This window comes from Anolis sagrei, chromosome 3 (genome assembly GCF_037176765.1).
Source record: "Anolis sagrei isolate rAnoSag1 chromosome 3, rAnoSag1.mat, whole genome shotgun sequence".
Classification (NCBI taxonomy): domain Eukaryota; kingdom Metazoa; phylum Chordata; class Lepidosauria; order Squamata; family Dactyloidae; genus Anolis; species Anolis sagrei.
The window spans coordinates 241,326,861-241,350,659 of NC_090023.1; the positions used below are offsets into that span (position 1 = coordinate 241,326,861).

General features: G+C 40.6%; 1 protein-coding gene across 3 annotated transcripts; it reads left to right on the plus strand.

Moving 5' to 3' along the window:
- The first annotated feature begins 12,340 nt into the window (after positions 1 to 12,340).
- Positions 12,341 to 23,182, plus strand: SELENOT (selenoprotein T). 3 transcript variants are annotated; one of them, XR_009631014.2, is made up of 7 exons: positions 12,341 to 12,622; positions 18,546 to 18,656; positions 19,556 to 19,682; positions 20,293 to 20,380; positions 21,882 to 22,034; positions 22,382 to 22,531; positions 22,947 to 23,182. XR_009631014.2 is itself a non-coding variant. In XM_060767722.2 (6 exons), the coding sequence occupies exons 1-5, from the start codon at positions 12,486 to 12,488 to the stop codon at positions 22,004 to 22,006; spliced, it is 588 nt and encodes a 195-aa protein (XP_060623705.2). In that variant the 5' UTR covers positions 12,341 to 12,485; the 3' UTR covers positions 22,007 to 22,034; positions 22,382 to 23,182. The 3 variants fall into 3 exon arrangements, 1 of the variants encoding a protein (XP_060623705.2); XR_009631015.2 differs by having other exon boundaries at positions 23,008 to 23,182; XM_060767722.2 differs by having other exon boundaries at positions 22,382 to 23,182.
- The last annotated feature ends 617 nt before the right edge of the window (positions 23,183 to 23,799 follow it).

Below are 23,799 nucleotides of genomic sequence, written 5' to 3' on the forward strand. Positions count from 1 at the left end.
CTTTAGTTTTCTTTTATAGGTCTTAAGATCTTATATATTTCTAAAACATAACTAACATAAGCCTGCTAAACATCTGCTTTAGCTAGTTAGCTTGCTTTTTAATAGGCTGAATTTTCTTAGAAATTAATGGGTTTTATTTTCTTGCTATGAGCAAGAATTAAAGAAAATAAGGAAATGAATTACACTTAAAGGAAAAGGAATGAACCTGATTATTCTTCAAGCATTCTCAGCAGTCCCTTTGTAAAGATGGAGGAAATAATTATGCACGCACCAGACCCCATATGATCTTGGAAGCTAAGCAGGATCAGCCTTGGTTAGTACATGGATAAGAGACTGCTAAGGAATATCAAGTGCTATAGGCTATATTTCACAGGGAGGCAATGACAAATCACTTCTGTATACCTTAGAAAAATCTGTGAAATTTATGGGACTACTATGAGGGGGAAACTTAAAGGCACATGCACACATGGTTCATGCATACAGAAGATATGACTCTAATCAGGGGGGGCAAACTCATTTTCATTGAGGGCACATCAGCCTTTAAAAGGTCATTGAATCCATTGACAGAGAATCAGGATACAGAGGGACAACTATAATTTTTTTACATAGTAATTGGTGCTCTTTAGTTTTTACCTAGTTTGGGTCCCCAGATGTTACTGAACAACAACTCCCATCACTTTTGATTATCTGCCACGAGGACTGGCGATAATGGGAATTGCAACTCAAAAGCACTTGTTGCTCTGAGGTTGGAGAAAGGTAAACGGATGTTTTAAAGTCTGACATCATATCCAGAAGCCTTGTGTAGAAATTCAAACCCCACTCTCCTGACTAAAAACAGCAAATTGCAGCCTTCCAGATGTTACTGTATTGCAATTCTCATCAGCTCTAGTCATGATGTCTAATGATGAGAAATTAGGAGTTGTGATTCAACATCTGGAGGGCCACATAAAATGACATGGCAGGCCAGATTCAGGCTGTGAGCCTTAAGTTTGACTCATGTGCTTTGCAACTCGTATTCTACCTGGACTGCCTACAGCAGCTGCAAACTGCAACCAGACAACATCTGGGGAGCCTTATCTTCCTGTCTTGTGCTATGGTTAGTGGTATACTATATGAAATAATTTACTATTGACATCAAAATAAAATCTTATGGATTGAGTCTTATTGCATTACTTTAGAAAGCTTTGGGGTATGTGACTACTTCCTTTCATTGCTTAGACCAGTGCTTCCCACTTTGGTCCTCCAGATGTTGTGGAGTTCAGCTCCCAGAATGCCTGAGAGTTGGCCAAGATGTCTGAGGTCTCTGGGAACTAAAGTCCCAAACACCTGAGGACCAAAGGTTGGGAACCACTGGTCTGGACCCATCAAAAGATGATGTATTAACACTTTTCTTCTTCTATCTCCAGCAGCATCACAGCTACCCTGTGTTTATGCCAGGCCTCTTCAGGCTGCAGCCATGAATTGCTGTTTTACTTTTTTCTTAATGAAGATCTAAAGCTCTCTACCTAAATTGGGTGCAAAACTAGTTCAGGGAAGACATAGCTAATAGAATTAAGGAACAGGGTGTCTTGAAGCACTTGACTCAGAGTAAGGATATTTTTGAGTAAGAAAAACAAAGACAAAGAAAAACCTACTTCTGAGTTTATTTCAAATTAGTAATGAGCTACTTTTAAATAAATCATTGCTGCTGTTTAAACAGTGGGAAATCAGAAAACTTGGGAGGTCTACTACAAATCTCCTGGAAATCCTCTAGTAGATCTTGACATACTTCCCTTCCAAAAAAAAAACCTTTAAAAATATTGGTATATGTTTTTGTTTGGTATTTGGCTTAGCGAAAATTGCGTATATATGTGTGGTTTTGCGCATGCATGCATTAAAATGTATATCTAGTTTTGCGCATGCATTGCAATGTAACGTTATTTTTTGGCTTTTTAAGTTTCTTCTGCTGTGTTTTTTTAGTGTTTTTATGAGTGATGGTCACTCGTTGGCCTGATAGGTGCATTGTGTCCAAATTTGGTGTCAAGTCATCAAGTGGTTTTTGAGTTATGTTAACCCCACAATTGTGGCAAGTTCTTAGTGGAATGGGCATCCCAAGCCACCTTGTCTCTCTCCTGAGGAATCTGTACAAGGACCAAGTAGCAACAGTCAGAACTGACCACGGAACAACAGACTGGTTCAAGATTGGGAAAGGCGTACGGCAAGGCTGCATCCTCTCACCCAACCTTTTTAACTTGTATGCAGAACACATCATGCGATGTGCGGGGCTGGATGAATGCAAAGCTGGGGTGAAAATTGCTGGAAGAAACATTAACAACCTCAGATATGCAGATGACACCACTCTGATGGCCGAAAGCGAGGAGGAGCTGAGGAACCTTCTAATCAAGGTGAAAGAAGAAAGCGCAAAAGCCGGGTTGCAGCTAAACGTCAAAAAAACCAAGATTATGGCAACAAGAATGATTGACAACTGGGAAATAGAGGGAGAAACCGTGGAGGCCGTGACAGACTTTGTATTTCTTGGTGCAAAGATTACTGCAGATGCAGACTGTGGCCAGGAAATCAGAAGACGCTTACTTCTTGGGAGGAGAGCAATGTCCAGTCTCGATAAAATAGTAAAGAGTAGAGACATCAGACTGGCAACAAAGATCCGCCTAGTCAAAGCCATGGTATTCCCTGTAGTAACCTACGGATGTGAGAGCTGGACCTTAGGGAAGGCTGAGCGAAGGAAGATCGATGCTTTTGAACTGTGGTGCTGGAGGAAAGTTCTGAGAGTGCCTTGGACTGCGAGAAGATCCAACCAGTCCATCCTCCAGGAAATAAAGCCCGACTGCTCACTGGAGGGAAAGATACTAGAGACAAAGTTGAAGTACTTTGGCCACATCATGAGGAGACAGGAAAGCCTAGAGAAGACAATTATGCTGGGGAAAGTGGAAGGCAAAAGGAAGAGGGGCCGACCAAGGGCAAGATGGATGGATGGCATCCTTGAAGTGACTGGACTGACCTTGAGAGAGCTGGGGGTGGTAACGGCCGACAGGGAGCTCTGGCGTGGGCTGGTCCATGAGGTCACGAAGAGTCGGAGACGACTGAACGAATGAACAACAACCCCACAAACGAACATTACATTTTTATTTATATAGATTTTCCTGATATAGAGACTCAAGGCTTGAGACAGAGATAGACTTGACCAAGGACCCATCCACACAGGCCTGAAAACCCAGATGAAAGTAGGAAGATAGAGGGGGTGGCTATAAAACACACACCCACAATGCGCACTTAAATGTGGTACAGCATAAAAACATGATTTTTTAAAAGTTTGAATAAATTCTGATATCAGGCAAAGAATACACTCCCATGGAGCACTAAATCCCAGCGCTCTCCAAAGAATGAGGAGTTCCTTGTGGTACGCTTGTGTAGACTGCTCCAGCACTTACCCTCATTTTAAGATCCCGAAACAGCTTATCGAGGGGTGTAAATAGACGGAGTCATAGACACACAGGTGGCTAAATGGAAGCACAAGAGAAAAGCAATTCTGATGAGAACTCTCACCAACCATTCCTTTATTTTCATTTCCTGTGTATTACTGAAAGGAAATTGAGTTTGAAATTGCACACCGGCAGCAGCATGTCACAGGCAAGTGACCCCAAAAGGAAAAAGGGTTCAAGAGGGCAAACCTGGAGGTAACAGGAGTGAGGATGTGGAGAAATAGTGACAGAAAATCTGTTTGTGCACATTTTGCTATATCCACATTGGCGAAATGCTTATGAGATGCAGCACATATCAGAGTATCACTAGGGAAAAAATGAAAGGAAAACTTTCAGGAGATGTGCCACCTTAGCTTTTGCAGTTCCTTTCTGTTCACATTAATCAGGCCTTTGTGGATGCTGTGGGATCATTTATCAGAGCTACTGGGTGCATGTATGGACTCTCCACCAGGTAATAAGATTTTTAAACCCACTTTGCTTCTCCGGATTAAGAGGCTGTCCGGAAGGGCCCCTAGACTCTTTTGAATAGACTTATTCAATCATAGGTTTGTTCATGATTCTTAACTATTCACACTAATGAATAATTAATTCATTGACTGCCCTCTACTGGAAGAGCTATGCAATCCATTATTTATTTCAATACAGATATTTCAAATGTTTAAGTAGGAATTGCTCTATGACATTTACAGTTCAGTGCAAGAGGTGATTACAAATTGCTGCTTACGCCCTAGCACATTTTTGGTAGCATACTGCCCTGGCATTTGCCTCTCTTGAATCTGCTCATTTTACTGCCCTTTCCCAATCCTCATACGTTTTTATAGAACCACCCTCAAGCTAGCATATTCCATAATGTTGGCTGTTCACTCATGCGTCTAGAAAAGCAAATCAGAATAGGGGCCTTGGCTCTTACTATTTTTTTTCTTGGTAAATCCAGGTTTTGTGGGCAAAGGGTGGAGCAAATATCGCACAGTTGTAAGCATCCGTTTGTATTAAAATTGTGCTTGGGGTTGGCATTCTTTATGGCTTCCACTTTACCTCTTGTTTGTCTTCAGTGACGGGGCTTGAATGCAGTATGTTATCTGTGATAATGTACTTTGGGGCCATAAGGAGGACTACAGATGTATGTTTGTTGTCTCAGATGTATGTTCGTTGTAATTTGACACCACTTTAACTGCCATACCTCATTGTTATGGAATTAGGGGGTTTGTATATTTGGTGAAGCACTAGCACTCTGGCAGGGAAAGCTAAAGGCCTTGTAAAACTAGAACTTCCAGGATTCCATAGTATTGAGCCATGGCAGTTAAAATGGAGTCAAACTACATTAATTCCTCAGTGTAGGCGCTCCCTTTCTCTTTTTCATACAAATGAGAAAATAGAGTCTGCTTTATTCCTTAGCCCAACCAAGGCAACATATAAATTCCTGTTTTATTTTATTATTGTTTTAATAACTAGGGAGAAATTTCTCTTGGCACATGTGTTAGCTTACTGCATTGCTCATTAGTCCAACTTTCAGGATGATCCAATTTTCCACTGCTTTCCCTTTAATCTTGTTTGCCTCGTCTTATCTTCCAAGGCAGGCTCAGGACCCTATAATTATCCCTCCCCACCCCTCCAGATTTTGGAAAACTTGCATATACATGATATCTTGGAAATTGAACCCATGTCTAAAAATGAAATTCATGTAGGTTTTGTATACATCTTTTACATACAGCCTGAAGGTAACTTTATCCACAATATTTCAAATTATATTATGCCTGAAACACTGTTTGTGTACATGGAGCCATCAGAAAGCAAAGGTGTCACATATCATCTACTCAATTTTAGAGTATTTCAGATTTCAGTGTTTTGGAAAAGGGATACTCAAACTGAATTACTCCTGGGTTGCTGCGAGTTTTCCGGGCTATATGGCCATGTTCCAGAAGAATTCTCTCCTGACGTTTTGCCCACATCTATGACAGGTATCCTCAAAGGTTGTGAGGTTTATTGGAAACAAGGACATTCCTGGACATTCCACAGATAAACCTTTCAATAAACCTCACAACTCCTGAGGATGCCTGCCACAGATGTAGGTAAAACATTAGGAGAGAATGCTTCTGGAACATGGCCACACAGCCTGGAAAACTCACACCAACCCAATGATTCTGGCTATGAAAGCCTTTGACAACACTGAATTACTCCTATTTTTAAAAAATGAATATAAACTAGCAAGTGTGACTGGTCCAAAGACACCTAGTGAGTTTCATAGCTCCAAGGGGATAAGAATCCAGGTTGCCTCAGGGCCCTTCCACACAGCCATATAACCTTGAATATCAAGGCAAAGAATCCATAATATCTGCTTTGAACTGGATTATCTGAGTCCACATTGCTATATAATACAGTTCAATGTGGATTTAATATAGCTGTGTAGAAGGGGCCTTAGTCTCAGTGCAAAGCATACATTTACTCCTGTTGTTCCTGCTGATGACCCACAAGTATATTATCTGACACAGAGAGACCTCGCTCCTGTACTTCTGCTGCTTAACAAATTTATTCCAGATCTGATCAAAAGAGACTTGGTTGAAACATACAATGTATGCCACAAGAGGGTGCTGTAACTTACTGCAAATAAATTACTGTATATTAAAATTGGAAGTTGAAGACTGGCTATTAAAAGAAAAAAAATTATAGTCTTATAACCCAAATAAGAGGGGAATTAGGTGGAATTGGGAATTAGGGTAGCTGCAGGATGTAAGACAGATACGCAAGGGAAAGTGTTCAGCTTAGACCAATTTAATTACTACATTCCTAGGGAAATTAGGTTAGAGCTCTGTGTCGAAAATAAGATTACTATAGATAAATCCTGGCGGCAGGACTAGCCGACAAAGTTGAATTAAATTTAGAAGGAAATTTCCAAAGTTTGAAAGAAAAAATAAATAGATACAGAAAACTGAGGAAGAGTTATTTCTCAAAGATACGACATGGGACCAAAGGGGATCTTTAAAAACCGTTAGGCTCATTTTTTCCCTAAGGGAAAAAAGGAATTTGGTGAAGTTTTAGCTGCATCAATAGTAAAGTGGATCACTTTAGAATGATGCAAAATGCAACTACAATATTATCCATATACAGTTATATATAGTCACAAAAGACATAAGAAATAATGCTGAAATTCAGATGGTGCATCTTATGCCCAGGTAACTCCAAAAGGTACAATCCAATGTTCACGAAGAATTGGTTAGTTTCAGGAATCTTGCATATGGAAGTTGCACTCTTGTAGAGGTTTATATGATGCCCCGCCCCCGCCAAAACCCCCCAATTATTTCAAGAAAAAACATGTGGGTTAAAGGAATGAATAGACATGCCACATGCCATTCAAATTCTTGCAATATGCTTTTCTATTCAACAGAGTGCTTAGGACATCATTTGAAGTGGCTGTAGATAAAGAATTCAATGTATCCATACAGTTGGGGTGAAATATGTTGGGAGTCAGCATTCTGACTGGGGTGGTATCACAAAGGATATGCTGAGATATTGTGGTAAATCAGATTTGCTCTGCATTCTTACTAGCTATGACTGTGGGTAATCTAGCTGATTTTCCACTTGCACAAATGCCCCAAATATTAAGGGTAGATCATGAAATGTGCTTCCTTCCTTATACCAGTGCTAGTTTCTCCACAGAAACTAGAACAATTTGAGTATCTCCTATCCAAAATGCCTATTCTGTTTTTAAAATTTCAAAATACCTGTATTTGACCGTGTGTGTGTGTGTGTGTGTGTGTGTGTGTAGGGGGGTTGAGAGAAATCTTGGCAATGGGACTCAAGATAATGTTATACAATATTTTAAACAATTTTGTGCATGAAGCAAAGTGTGTGTGTACAATGAACTATCAGAGAGCAAAGGTGTCACTATCTTGGCCCCCACATGTGGATATTTTTGGATTTTGGAGTATTCTGAATTTTGGAATTCTAGATAAACAATGCTCGACCTGTACCATACCACAAAAATTCATGAATAAATCTGTTTTATCTTTTACCTCCTTCAGATGCACCAGATGTGTGTCTCAATGATTTTTTTCCAGGTTCATAGCAATCCCTGAATGTTTGGAAAAGTGCATTGTTACAAGTTTTCATTTCAATTACCTGTGTTGCATGATGTATGTGTCTTTTCCTTATGTTTTTAAAAACAGGATGTGTACTTCAGCACAAGGAAATGTAAAAATGAATGCCAGGCCCCTATCAAAACAACCCTTGCTTTTACCTTTTCCCACCTAGAATACTTCTATATGGAGCAGATGTATAAATACTTACAGCATGATCCTTTCTTAGTTTTATTTCTATGTACAATTACATTACTGTATCTAAGGGAGGGAGACCCTGGGGAGTGATTATTTTTGTTGAGCCATATTTGCTAAAACGATGCCTCTGAGACTAATTACTGCATAAGGTTGTATTACCTATGGTCGCTTCTACGTTGCCCTATATCCCAGAATCTGACCACAGATTATCAGATTTAAACTGGATTATATGAGTCTCCACTGCCAGATCATTTGAGATAAATAATCTGGAATCAGATCCTGGGATATAGGGGCAGTGTGGAAGGGGCCTAAAATGCTCATATTCTTCTAGGATCAATCCTACAGGTCAAAATATGGGCTGATTTCTTACTACAGTTGAAACCCACACCTTTGGAGACTTATGTATTTTGGACTACTATATTATCTCTTATTAGGACATTGTATCAGTAATCAGGGTTGCCTATTTTTATAGTCCTTTCTTTTCTTCTTCTGTTTCCCACCTACACCAGCCTTTCCTTTGCTTTCCCTCCCATACCTTCCCTCTTCTTTCTTTTTCTTCCTTCCTTCTTCCTTTTTTATCTCTCCTTGTCCTTCTTTCTCTTCCCTTCCTCGCATTCTCCCATTCCTTTTCTCCTTTCCTTTCTCTTCTTTCCATCCTTTTCTCCTTTTCCTTTCTCCCTGCTGTGGTGACACAATGGGTTAAACCGTTGTTGAATCTGCTGACATAGAGGTTGGTAGTTCGAAGCTACAGGTTGGGGTGAGCTGTTAGTCCTAGCTCCTGTCAACCTAGCAGTTCGAAAACATGCATATGTGAGTAGATCAATAGGTATTGCTTTGGAGGGAAGAAAAGTGCTCATGCAGCCATGCCGGCAACACAACCAGGAGGTGTCTACATGCTCCTCAGCTTGGAAATGGAAAAAGAGCGCCTCCCCATGGCCAGAGTTGAGCACCTCCTCCAGAAAGCCAGAGATGAAAGGGGAAGGCTTTACCTTTGTTCTGTGTATTTGTATGTCATTGTTATTATACTGTATTAAATGCACTGAATGTTTCCTAGAGGTGATTAGCTGTCCCTGATTGTTTCCTCTCTGGAGTTTCCCTGTGTTTGAGTGTTGTCTTGCTGTTATAATTTTAGAGGGTTTTTTAAAATACTGGTGGCCAGATTTTGTTCATTTTCATGGTTTCCTCCTTTCTGTAGAAATTGTCCACATGAATTTCAATGGCTTCTCTGTGTAGTCTGACATGGTGGTTGTGAGAGTGGTCCAGCATTTCTGTGTTCTCAAATAATATGCTGTGCCCAGGTTGGTTCATCAGGTGCTCTGCTATGGCTGACTTCTCTGGTTGAAGTAGTCTGCAGTGCCTTTCATGTTCCTTGATTCATGTTCGTGTGCTGCGTTTGGTGGTCCCTATGTAGACTTGTCCACAGCTGCATGGTATACGGTAGACTCCTGCAGAAGTGAGAGGATCCTTCTTGTCCTTTGCTGAACATAGCATTTGTTGGATTTTCTTAGTGTGTCTGTAGATAAGTTTGTATGTTATGTCTCCTCATCAGCTTCCCTATGCGGTCAGTGGTTCCCTGTATGGCAAGAACACTTTTCTTCTGGGTGGATCTTTTTCTTTACTTTTGTGGTTTGTTCAGTCTTGCAGTTCTTCTGATGTCTGAGTTGGAGTATCCATTGGCCAGTAAAGCCCAGTATACTGTATATACTTTGCATTTTAGATAGCTAGATGTTATGGTAACCTCCCAGCACTTAGAGCTTCCATGGGGGATATTTTATCTTCAACTTGGGCCTTCCCTCCAGTTGTTTTGGACTTCAGCTCCCACAATTCCTAACACCCTGGAGAGAAGGCCCAAGTTGGCCCATGCCTGCTCAAGGCTGTGCTAAGATTCAAGCAGCTGCAGTCAAACTGGCTACCATTCAACTTCAATTATTTATTATTTATTTTATTTACAGTATTTCTATACTGCTTTTCTCACCCCTAGGGGACCTCAAAGCGGTTTACATATAACTTGCAAAAATTCAATGCCATACATTGGACACTGACACGATGCCAATCCATAACAACCACAATAATAAAACCACAATCAAGCACAAATCATAATTAGAAAGTACATAAGCAATCTTTTTTTTTTTGTCATGTGAGGAGCGACCTGAGAAACTGCAAGTTGCTTCTGGTGTGAGAGAATTGGCTGTCTGCAAGGACGTTGCCCAGGAGATGCCCAGATGATTTGATGTTTTATCATCCTTGTGGGAGGCTTCTCTCATGTCCCCGCATGAGGAGCTGGAGCTGATAGAGGGAGCTCATCCGCCTCTCCCCAGATTCGAACCTGCAACCTGTCGGTCTTCAGTCCTGCCGGATAAGCAATCATTAAAACAATAAATAATAAAAACAGTCTCGCCAGTCGTATTGTCATTCCAGTCCATGCCCTTTAAACTCTACATACATCTACTGTCCGAAGGCCTGGTCCCAAAGCCATCATTTTAATTCCTTTCTAAAAGCTAGGAGGAAGGGAGCAGATCTTACCTCATTTGGGAGTGTGTTCCATAGGCGAGGGGCCAACGCTGAGAAGGCCCTGTCTCTCGTCCCCGCCAGACGCATTTGCACAATTGACGGGAGCGAGAGCAGGGCCTCCCCAGATGATCTCAGATTACGAGATGGGACGTAGGGGTGGATGCGTTCGGACAAGTAAGCTGGGCCAGAACCATATAGAGCCAACACTTTATTTATTTATTTATTTAGAACTTTTATATACCGGTCTTCTCATCTCCAACGAGGGACTCAGGCCGGTTTACAACAAGGGGGTTCATACACAATAGTTTAAAAACATCACATCAATAATACACTAATATAAACACATTAAAGTACTATAAAATAATTATATAAAGCCAAGTCGTTCACATAAAAAATCACGATTCATCCCCATCCGTCCGTGTGGTCAAAAGCCATTGCCTCACTCATCAAATGCCAGATTCCAAAGCCAGGTTTTCACCAACTTTCTAAAGGTCAGGAGGGAAGGGGCAGTTCTAATCTCCAAAGGGAGAGTTCCAGAGCCAAGGGGCCATCACCGAGAAGGCCCTGTCCCTCATCCCCACCAGACGCGATTGTGAAGATGGTGGGACCGAGAGCAGGATCCCTCCAGAAGATCTTAACAACCTTGATGGTTTATAGGGGAGAATCTGTTCGGACAGGTAAACTGGGCCGAAGTCATTTAGGGATTTATAGGTCAACACCAACACTTTGAATTGTGCTCGAAAGCTAATTGGCAGCCAGTGGAGTGGGCACAACAGAGGAGTAGTATGCTCCCTGTACCCTGCTCCTGTTAGTAATCTGGCTGCCGCTTGTTGGACTAATTGCAGCTTCTGGGCAGTCTTCAGAGGCAACCCCACATAGAGAGCGTTGCAGTAGTCTATACGGGATGTAACCACTTTGAATTGAGCTCGGAGATGAACTGGCAGCCAGTGGAGCTGGCACAACAAGGGGGTGGTATGCTCCCTGTATGTCGCCCCAGTTAGTAATCTGGCTGCCGCCCGTTGGACTAGCTGAAGCTTCCAAACCGTCTTCAAAGGCAGCCCCACGTAGAGCGCATTGCAGTAATCTATTCGGGATGTAACCAGAGTGTGGACGACGATGCTATCTCATGTAGAATCATAGAATAAAAGAGTTGGAAGAGACCTCATGGGCCATTCAGTCCAACCTCCTGCCAAGAAGCAGGAATATTGCATTCAAATCAGCCCTGACAGATGGCCATTATTATTATTATTAACTTTATTTGTACCCCACTAGCATCTCCTGAAGGACTCGATGCGGCCATCCAGCCTCTGTTTAAAAGCTTCCAAAGAAGGAGCCTCCACCACACTCCGGGGCAGAGAGTTCCACTGCTGAACGGCTCTCACAGTCAGGAAGTTCTTCCTGATTTTCAGATGGAATCTCCTCTCTTGTAGTTTGAAGCCGTTGTTCCACGTCCTAGTCTCCAAGGAAGCAGAAAACAAGCTTGCTCCCTCCTCCCTGTGGCTTTCTCTCACATATTTATACATGGCTATCATATCTCCCCTCAGCCTTCTCTTCTTCAGGCTAAACATGCCCAGCTCTTTAAGCCGCTCCTCATAAGGCTTGTTCTCCAGACCCTTCATCATTTTAGTCGCCCTCCTCTGGACACATTCCAGCTTGTCAATATCTCTCTTGAATTGTGGTGTCCAGAATTGGACACAATATTCCAGGTGTGGTCTAACCAAAGCAGAATAGAGGGGTAGCATTACTTCCTGCGTGTTAATGGGTTATAACCCTTTCATCCAAAGTCTTTGCTCAATCATTGCTAGACTGGCATTTTTTTTGTCCTGTCACCACAACTCCCATGATCCCATAACCATGGCAGGTAAGGCCCTGTCCATCCTCCAGCGAGATTGAAAGGAGGCAAACAGCAGCACGAGGGAGTGAAGGAAAACCTAGTGCGCATGCGCAGCCGCCTTCCCTCCAGCGCGCGCGCCCAACGGTCCAATGATGACGAGGGGAGGCGTTTCACTTCCCCTTCCCCCACTTTCCACCAGAACGACGGTTTGTTCTCTCGCGCAGGCGCAGTCGCCGCCCGGCTCGCGTGACCTCCTTGCCCGCTGGTAGGCGGAGGCGGGGCGCCAGAGCGGAAGTTTCCATCTTTGGCTCCGGCGAGGAAGGAAGGAAGGAAGGAAAGAAGCGACGGAGAGGGCGCTCTCGGGGTCCGCAAGAGAAGGGGAAGAGGAGGATGAGGCCGGCGCTGGCGTTGCTCTTCTTACTGGCGGTGGGCTTGAGCGGGGCCTGGGCCCAGCCGGGCGGGCTGCCGCCGGGGAAGAAGCTACGCATGGCCTACGCGACGGGCCCGCTCCTCAAGTTCCAGATCTGGTGAGGAGGCCTCCGGGAGAGGGAGGGAGGGACAGCCAGGCAGGCCCGGAAGAACGGGGGGTTGGGGGGAGGGTAACATGGTGGGTGTTTTGAGGGGAAATCTTGAGGTGAGGAAGGAAAAAAGGGCCTGCTCTTGATCCTGTCAAGAGCAGGCCTGAGTCTTTGGGGGGAGGGGGGGGGAGGGAAGGGCCAATTAGACTAAATCAAATCGATAAGAAATACTCTTTTAAGTAAGCAGTGCTGGAGGGGCTGTCGAGAAACTGGTAATACATATACATGTGGTGACCTGGGAGTCACTCTGGACCGTGCTCTGACCTACAAGAAGCACTGCCTGCACATCAAGCAAAAAGTGGGTGCTAGAAACAATATCATACGAAACCTGTCTGGCACAACCAGACAGATTTGTGCTTGATTGTGGTTTTATTATTGTGGTTAATGTATTGGCATCCAGATTACTAACTGGGGTGACATACAACACCCCCTTGTTGTGCCAGCTCCACTGGCTGTCAGTCCATCTCCGAGCCCAATTCAAAGTGCTGGTTTTGACCTATAAAGCTCTATACGGTCCTGGCCCAGCTTACTTGTCCGAACACATCCACCCCTATGTCCCATCTCGTAATCTGAGATCATCCGGGAAGGCCACCTGAAGATCGCCTGGGAAGGAATCCCACTGGAGCATTTCAGCACACCCAAATACCAGGGAGTCACTCTGGACCGTGCTCTGACCTTCAAGAAGCACTGCCTGAATATCAAGCAAAAAGTGGGTGCTAGAAACAATATCATACGAAAGCTGACTGGCACAACCTGGGGATCACAACCAGATACAGTGAAGACATCTGCCCTTGCGCTGTGCTACTCTGCTGCTGAGTATGCATGCCCAGTGTGGAACACATCTCACCACACTAAAACAGTGGATGTGGCTCTTAATGAGACATGCCGCATTATCACAGGATGTCTGCGCCCTACACCACTGGAGAAATTACACTGCTTAGCCGGTATTGCACCACCAGACATCCACCGGGAAGTAGCAGCCAATAGTGAAAGGACCAAGGCAGAGAGATCTCCAGCTCATCCCCTGTTTGGATATCAGCCAGCACGTCAACAACTTAAATCTAGAAATAGTTTTCTAAGATCTACAGAGACACTTGCCGGAACACCTCAGCAAGCGAGAGTCCAAAAGTGGCAGGCTCAAACCCAGAACCTCAACCAATTGCTGATACCAAATGAGAGACTCCCCCCGGGCACACAGAGGACTGGGCGACTTGGAAGGTGCTGAACAGACTGCGCTCTGGCACCACGAGATGCAGAGCTAATCTTAAGAAATGGAGCTACAAAGTGGAATCCACAACATGCGAGTGTGGAGAAGAGCAAACCACTGACCACCTGCTGCAATGCAACCTGAGCCCTGCCACATGCACCATGGAGGATCTTCTTGCAGCAACATCAGAAGCACTCCAAGTGGCCAGATACTGGTCAAAGGACATTTAATCAACTACCAAACTCACAAATTTTGTATTTTGTCTGGGGTTTTTTTTTTTTTTTTTGCTTTGTTCTGTTAGAAATGTAATATAATCGACTGGTTGCACTGACACGATAAATAAATATGTGGTGATCTTGTAAATATGTTCAAAAAATTTGGGAAAATGTATTTCACGAAAAAGGGGAATCGCCAAACAGAGATAACAGGAATGCCTGAAATAGCACTGCTGACGTTTATCAATACTATTGAAATATCAAAAGAGGTAAATGAATTAATTGCCAACCTGGTAACGGCAGCAAGATTGTTAATAGCCAAAAAATGGAAAGAATGCCCGGGGGGGGGGGGGGGAGCATAGGGCAGGCATGGGCAAACTTGGGCCCTCCTGGTGTTTTGGAGCGGCTGAGGGGGGAAAGAAAGGACTGCTAGGAATTATGGGAGTTGAAGTCCAAAACACTTGGAGGGCCCAATTTTGCCATACCTGCTATATTGAGATTTGGGATATTGCAGTAAACAATAAATTGACATGTAATAGTAAGATTAAAAGAGGGTTTTCAGACTTAATATTTTTGAGAAGATGGGGAAAACTTGTAGAATTTGTACGATATATACACATTCTACAAGTTTTCCCCATCTTCTCAAAAATATTATATATATGTATATACACACACACACACCATATTTATATCCTGCCCTCTCAACCCTGACGGAGACTCAGAGCGGCGCACAAAGGCATAATTTTATGCCATACATTACATACAATAAATATCAAGCAAATCCCTTTTTTTCTTTTTTCTTTTTGGAATAAATATATTTTAACGTATATATTATTATTATTGTTTTCTCTTTATTTTTATCTTACTATTTCCTACTTTCCTATCTTCTTACAAATATTCTCCCTCTTTCCCTGTAACTATATAAAATACTTAATAAAATTATATTAAAAATAAATATCAAGCAAATAACAAATATACATTAAAGTCCAAGCCATTCCCGTTATCATTGCACTATTCCATGTTCACATATATGCACTTCATCCAAATGCTTAGTCCCACATCCAAGTTTTCAATTTTTTCCTAAAGGGGGGGGGGGAGAATCTGATGTCACTCGGGCAGTGGTTCTCAACCTGTGGGTCCCCAGGTGTTTTGGCCTACAACTCCCAGGAATCCCAGCCAATTTACCAGCTATCAGGATTTCTGGGAGTTGAAGGCAAAAACATCTGGGGACCCACAGGTTGAGAATAATTGCACTAGGGAGTAAAGTTGTGTGTCATCTGCGTAGAGGTGACACCCAACTCCAAAACTCCAGATGACGTCTCTAGGGAGAGAGTTCCACAGCTGAGGGGCCACCACTGAGAAGGCCCTGTCTCTCATCTCCACCAACCACACATATGAAAGGTAAAGGGAACAAACCTGTAATAGAAAAAATGGAATTTTGGAAATAAGTATTGTAACTGGCGGGTCTGGAGTGAAGGGTCAGCACTATTTGTTACCTTACTCTCTTCACAGTTCAAGACAGAGTACAGCACTGTTAAACGACACTGTTAAACGATAGATAAAATAACGGACGATAAAATACATATATTAAAAACATAGAGGAGAAAAGATTGAAGCACAATACTAATACAATGTAAAGTTAAGATTCATGGTTTAAAATTAACGGGGTTGCTTTTCAGATGACATAGGTCTTTAATTCTGTGTTAAATTCTCACAGTTTATATAGCTCTCAGATCTCTTCCAGCACATCATTCCATAGCCTACTCCCATGATTCCTCAGCACTGAACCATTATAGTTAAAATGGTGCCAAACTGCATCAATTCTACGCCTTGAGGGTGGGATTATAACATGGATGGAGCATTTCTCAAGACACAGATTTAATTGTTGGCTGTTCTCTTTCACTCCTTTCCCTGAAGGAATGACTTGTACATTAATGGTTGATGAAAATGCATTCAAAGTATCATGAAAAGTAGCTGAGGTCAGATAATTTGGGGGAGGCAGGAAATAGTGATGAGGAATAGAGGAAATGATCCGGGAATGATGTTACGACTCCATATTCACATACACACACATTTATTGCAAATATGGGGTGAGCATCCCTACCTGGGATTCTGAAATCTTCCAGAATTATCCACATATTACCAAGAGGATTATTCAGTTGGTAGTAATCACATCTTCATAATATGCAGCCCAAGCAGTGTACAGATAGTACCCGAGTTACAAACATCTGACTTACAAATGACTCATAGTGAAGAAAGGAGGTGAGGCAACAGAAAGTGAGAGAAAACTACTCTTGGGAAGGGAAATTAACTCCTGAAAGAGTTATGGGGAAACTGTTTCTCTACTGAAGCTTTCTCACCAGTCCTTGTTTCCACGACAGGCCAGATTTTTCAAACTCCAATGATCGCAGGGATGGAAAGTGAGGTGAAACAGGGGCACAGACAGCAAAACAAGCACCAAGAGGGTGTTAATTCATTTGACTGGTGTTATACTTTTAAAAGTACCTGTTACGACTTACATACAAATTTAACTTAAGAACAAACCTACAGAACCTATCTTGTGTGTAACTTGGGGACTTCCTGTATTTCTGAATAAACATACTTAAGTCTGTATTGTATTTCAGCTACTAATTTGGACTTCTTGAGGTGCATCTACACTGTAGAGTTTATACAGTTTGCTATAAGTTTAATTGCAGTGGCGTGGAACCATGAGAGTTGTAGTTTTACAAGGTCTTTAGCTTTGTCTGCCAACAAAGACTACAAATTCCAGAATTCTATAGCATTGATCCATGGTAGTTAAAGTGGTGTCAAAGTTCATTAATTCTACAGTGTAGATGTATCCTAAGTCACAGACTGCAGTTTTTGAGGTGCTTCATTGTGACAGTTCCAAGGTTCCAAGTTACTTATAAGAATTAAACATTACTGTTTGAATTATCTTGCTTCATTTTAAAGTTATTATTTATAAAGAAATACATTTGTTTGTTTTTTAATGATGTTTTACTCTGAATATGAATTACAGAGTTGGAATGAAAAATGGAACATGGAGTTTTAAATTTCAGTGCTTGCTTCTAGAAGTAATTATTTAATGAAGTGGTATTTGCATTTCAAAGCTGAAGCATATTTGGTAATAGTTATACGTCTAGTTCAAAGTTCAGCTTCTTCCCTACTCTTTAATTGCATAAACTTTCCACAGTTCCTTCGTAAAATCACTTGTTTATGCTGCTTGCCTCCTTTAAAATCAACAGTGTTTCCACCTATTTGTTACTATTTTTAACAGTCGTTTTTCTTCAGTACTGGTGTTAACATCAGCATAGCAACACACCTCAGTTGGGACCAAAGGTTGGGGGGGCGGGGGGGAGCAGAGAGAATTTCATGTTGCTTTTCAATGCGCACTGTTTTATTAAGATTTGTGAGCTGCAGTAGCTGTTAAGGTCTGAGCAATAATTTTGTACATAAACTCTTCACTTGTACAACTTTTACAAATAAGGCTGTGGATTATTTTTTTAAATCTTACAGTTCTTTTTAATTTATTTCATAGTGAAATTTTCTTATGGTTGAAGAGTACAGCTGTGAATCAAATCAAAATGTAGAAACAAAGTTCATACGAGAATCACACTAAGGTGCAATTGAAAGGAATCCAAGCCAGCAGCTCTACTACAGGAAGTTTTTGTTGAAATTATGTACATATTCCTCATCAGTGTGCTTTGGCACTCTCATGCAAATTTTCTATATCAACATCAAAATAAAATGTGTTTTCTTTTCCTGGTGTCTCACTTTGTCCTAATGAACGTTGCTATTAAATTCAATAGACAAAACTGGCCCCTTCTTTGTACTTACTTGGGTTTTAGAAGAAAGTTGGCTACTAGAGCAGGATGTCAGCAGGTTTGACTGGCTGACTGTTGTTGCTACTCGTTATTGCAACATACTTGTATTTCCTAAGATACTTGCATAATAAACCTGTGCAAGAGCAGTCATTTGTTGTTTTATAACTTCATCTACTTTCATGGATCTGAAATATACTTGTAGAGGGGAAATATAAGCAGACGGGTTTACTTATATTGCAGACTTGGTTACAATTGAAAATGAGAATTAAAAATTTGATATTTCTCTATTCCAGTTTAAAATTAGATTAGATCTTCCTTTATATGTTGCTTTTCCACACCAAAAATTGTGCTTGGAAGTGTATCGCATTCTTTTGTGCATATGGGTATATGTACATGCACATGAATATGAACATTGGATTTTAAAAAGAGCTTTGACTAAGTGGAGAGTGTGGAGAGAGAACTAAGATGTAAGGCAAGTTGTGATGACAAATGAAAGTTTTTACATAGATGAGAATGGTAGGCTTAAAGCAGTAGATGCACACTCCCTAAAATCTTATATTTTATTAGGAATAATTGAACTCACTATTTGTGGTAAATCTTTAATTGTGATAAAATATTTTTTCCAGTGTTTCCTGAGGATACAGGCGGGTGTTTGAGGAGTACATGCGGGTTATTAGCCAGCGGTACCCAGACATCCGCATTGAAGGGGAAAACTACCTTCCTCAACCTATTTATAGGTGAGTTACTTATGTGTTAAAATAGACTAAATATTGGAGTGTGGTGGAGTCTGTGGAGGTTTTTAAGCAGAGGCTGGGTGGCCTTCTGTCAGGAGTGCTTCGCTTGAGCATTTCTTCATGGGAAGAGGTTGGACTGGATGGCCATTGTTCTTTCTTCCTACTCTTTGATTGTATCTCCAGTAGTTTGAATGGATTATATTCTAAAACATGAAGAATAATCTTACTTGGTTCTAGTGGCCACAGTTGAATTTTATCAGTGCATCAGTTCATGTGTCTTGGTACATCACTTCCAGTCATATTGGCAAGCAATGATATAATACTTTTGGCAATGATAGAATATTTTAATTTTTTTTTTTTGCTGTAGAAGGGATGATGATGCGAAATCCCTTGCACTTATTGCACTTATTGCTTTGTAACCAATATAAGAAGTAGTGCCCTTGATGATGATGATAATAATGATAATACTACTAATAATAATAATAACTTTATTTTTCTACCCCACCTCCATTTCCCCGAAGGGACTCGGGGCGGCTTACATGGGGCCAACCCCCACAGTGCAGTTAAAACATAACACATTAAAAAGCATGTCAACAAAATAATAACAAAATGCAATATAACAAGATAAAAATAACAGCATTAAGCAATATATAAAACAAACATCAGAGCCAACAACCAATAGCAAAATTCAATGTCTCATTGTGGGTGGGCGGACTGATAATTCTGAAATTACACCTACCCATTAGCACTTGTAAATTTTAAATGTACTCCAATTAGTTTATTTTGAGGAGGTGAAAATCAGAGATGTGCAGTGAAGTGTGCCATAATTGTTGACTTACTGATATATTTTCGCTCCCCAAAGATGTCGTGTTTATTGATTGATTTATCTTTTCTTCTACCAGACATATAGCATCTTTCCTGTCAGTCTTCAAACTAGTGTTAATAGGCTTCATTATTGTTGGCAAGGATCCTTTTGCTTTCTTTGGCATGCAAGCTCCAAGCATCTGGCAGTGGGGCCAAGAAAATAAGGTACGTCTTCCTCTTAACTGTATACACATTAAAATATCTCAGGAATGGGCAGCTCATGGAGGAGGGCACACATTCCACCCTTGCACTCAAAGCATTTCCTTTAGACATTGTGATAGAATTGTTAGTAAATAAATGACAAAATGAAGAAAAATATTCTGATCTCACATGTTTCTTATACAAGCTACAGTCTTGTATTTTAAAACTGGTGATCTTTGGTATTGAGAACTTTTGCTGTTGTTTTTTGTATCTTAACTGATATTGCCATTGTTTTATATGTGATGTAATTTTACCTCTATTTTTATGTGTATCTTAACTGATATTGCCATTGTTTTATATGTGATGTAATTTTACCTCTATTTTTATGTGTTATAGTACTTATATGTGCTTCTGTAAACCACCCTGAGTCCTTCTGGGAGATGGTGGTGGGATATAAATAAATTGTTGTTATGTTTCTAATTTAAGAGATGTAAGGAAAATTGATTATTTTTTTATTAAAAATTCATAAAGAGAAAATATTGCTGTTGGTTGATCAATTGATTATACATGAAAACTAAGAAATGTGTTACATGATTTCAATATAGTAACATAGGATAATGCTGTTAACTTTTAGGTCTATGCTTGCATGATGGTGTTCTTCCTTAGCAACATGATTGAGAACCAGTGTATGTCAACAGGTGCATTTGAAATAACTTTTAATGGTGAGTTGTGAAAAGCATTTGGATCATCCAGATTTTAAATGGATTTGTATTCATCATTAAGGTTTCTGTGAAATTACTGGTTGCATTTGGATACAAAGGGCGCATCTACACAGCCCCACAAAATTCAGGCCCTCTCACATGCGACACCTCAGGTAAAAGCAAATTAATTTGGGACAAAGCAGGAAAACCGTTTTTTGTTCCAAATTAATTAGGTACTGGATTAGGCCCAGGTCTTCCTGAAAGACCTGGGTCTAATCCAGTATGGACCCTGTTTGGACCCTTGGTAGTCCTGGGACTGCTGAGGGGACAGTCCGCACAGCTGAATCAGCCCAGAAAACCCCAAGGGCACCAACCCCCTCTCCAGAAACCCCTTAAAACCCCTCAAAAAAGAGAAAGTAACTTACTAGGCTGCCATTACACTGCTGCCGGAGTCTACATGCCAGGAGAGGTCTGGCAGCAGGGAAATGGTGGCCGGATTAGTTATTTTTTGGGGTTTTGTTAAGGGGTCTAGGGGAGAGTGTGTGGGTGTCTACCTGTCCTCCTGAAACTTTCTGGGAGGGCATCTAGACACCCCCACCAGAAGTGAGGGGTTTTCAAGCCAATGTGGGGACAAAAGTCTGCCCTGGCCCAGATGTTTTAAACTCATGTTGGAGCGGACTTTTCCCCTACGTGGAACTGGACTAAGACCAAAATAGAAAGTCTTTGTAAACTATAGACCCTCTAGCAAAAGATGGACATGGAATGAGCCCTAAATTTTCTCAAATATTTCAGAACGTGTGGTGAGCAAAATGATAGCAATATGATGCTGTCATATTGCCTTCATTTTGGGAGAAAAATGATATGCTCTTACTTTATGTTAAAAAGGCCACTCTTGTATTATTATATTGTTTGATAACAAGGCAATAAGATCTTGGAACATGAATTCTTCATAGAAGCCCTGTGCACAGAGCCATCTTTCGAAAATAATGAGCTGTGAATTTATTAGAAATATTATCTGATAGTTTCTATTTTAGTTTATTTATTTATTTAATGTTGCTCTCCCGGAAGGGGACACAAAGTAGTTTAAAAATTTATAAAGACAAGATTATTTTAGCGTGAATCACTGAGCTGAAAACGTCTTCTGAACTTTCCCCAACAATATCTGTATGAGAGAGCAGAAATAGGAATAACACCTGTAAACTTCATTAACAAATAAAAGCACCCAGGAACCGTATCTATTATTGCAGAATAAATAAAATGATATATGTTTTTCTGCAGTAAGAAAAATCTTACCTTAAGAATCAAGGTAAGAATTAAATTTTAGTTAGTAAATTCTTGCTTAGTAATACAACATTCCAAAATGTTATTAGCTGCTTTCAAATTTCGATTTTTACTTATGAAGGGCTTGGTGAATATATGACCATAACTAGCTGTTCCAGGATTTGTTTTGGTTTTTTCTTCGCAAATATTGCATCAATGTGCCAATTACACATTTTCCTTTTTCTTCCGTACCTCTTACTAGATGTTCCTGTGTGGTCGAAGCTGGAGTCTGGGCACCTTCCTTCCATGCAACAGCTTGTTCAAATCCTTGATAATGAAATGAAACTCAACGTGCATATGGAGCAAATGCCACATCATAGATCATAGCCCCATCTATCAGTACTGAAAACGTCTTGTAAGTTTACATTGAAGATTGTTCGGTTACTAATTTGATTTTTTAAAAATTATATAGTAAATCATACAGCATTAAAGAACTAAGCTTCCACCTGGAAATTTTGGAAACTGTGATAAATTAGATTTAGATGTTAAGTTTCCTAGATATCCACCAACCTGCCTAAGTGATGCATATCTTAGCAGCAAAATAGCATTTACAAGTATTCATATTAATAAATATTGCAGCATATATTTCCAAATCTGTGTAACCTCTTTTTTTGGACAATAATTGGAATATAAGTTTTGGACAGTTTTCTTTGATCTTATTTTGTGGGACTACTTGATAAGTTTGTCTTCCTGTGTTTTCAGACATTAAGAGACAGTTTTGAAAGGCAACATGAACGAAATAATGAAGGTCTGTACTGAAGACAGCATGCTGTTGGTGCAGACTGGATACTTCTCCTCGCCTTCATGTTGTTGTTCCTGAAAATCTTAATGCAAGACCACTTTTCAGTACTGGTATGTTTCCAAATACTGCACATTCAAGAAGTGCAATAATACTGTATAGATTTTTTTTACAAAAAAAGTTAATTCAACCAGTTCAGCACTAGACAATATAGTTATTATCAGATTACAACTTTTTGTTTGAGATTGAATCCCGCTAAGTTAGTTGCCTTCACATCCCACTGAAAATCAGTGAGGCCTACATGCATCTGACTGAGCCTGGCTCTAATCCTTTATATTCGTGTTGAAGAAGATGATTGAATAAGTGAATATACATATTTTTCCTGAAAAAAAAGATGTCTGATCTGCTTTATGTGGAATTCATGTTCTATTTGTGGAGCTCTAGGAGTGCTTTTAAACTAATTTGGATGGTAATTGTTGGCTGTCAAACACTGCTCATTTGGTTATGTAAGTTTTGTATATTTTTCAGAGTATATTGCTGAGTGAATGGTGCATTGTATACTAAATTATATAAACAAAATTATATGCAGAGTTAACTACCCTCAACACCTGACTTCAAAGAAGACCAAGCGCTGTTCAGATTCCCTCTGCAGCTTGAAGTCTTATTTTCTGGGCCAGTCTGAATGATCAAGTACCTTGGCTTTTATGATGTCCTGAATATGAACTAAACGGACTAATTTAAATAAAGAAATTTCATTTACTAAGTGTCAAGAAGCCTGACTAACTTTATGAATTTGTCTGCCTGATTTAATTTCTTGAAAGAAAAAACGATGTGTAAATGCTGTGGCATTTTTCTCCTTCCAATCCTGCCCACCCATCATTCTTGAACTGTTAACACAAAACCCATACAATGTACCTTTCATTTTGGAAGTGCCCAATATTCAATCCACTATGCTGCCTAAGACAATGCTTTTAGTCTGGGTCTGCAAGTACCTTCAATTTTACAACCTTATTCCACAGTAGGTAAACAAAAGAGTGTGCTTACTGGGATAGAAGGAAGAATAAAGGCCTACACAAATGAAAGGAATCATGAAATCAGCAGTTTCTACATTTAAGCAACTATTGAGCTGAACTGAGTGTTGGCTCTTTTGATATAGCATATGTACCCAAAATTTAAAGAGGCGGGAGGCAAGTTTGTCCATTTCCTGCAAAGTAATCTTTGTTACCTCCTGCATACATTTACTGATCTCCCAACTCTCTGGAGTAAATTCTTGGGAGCTCCAACAGAGGTGTGTGCTTGGTTCAAATTCTGACCACAGAGAAGAGTTGATGGGAGAGAGATTGTTTTGGTACTGTCTCAAGCAATAGTAGCTGTGTTTTCA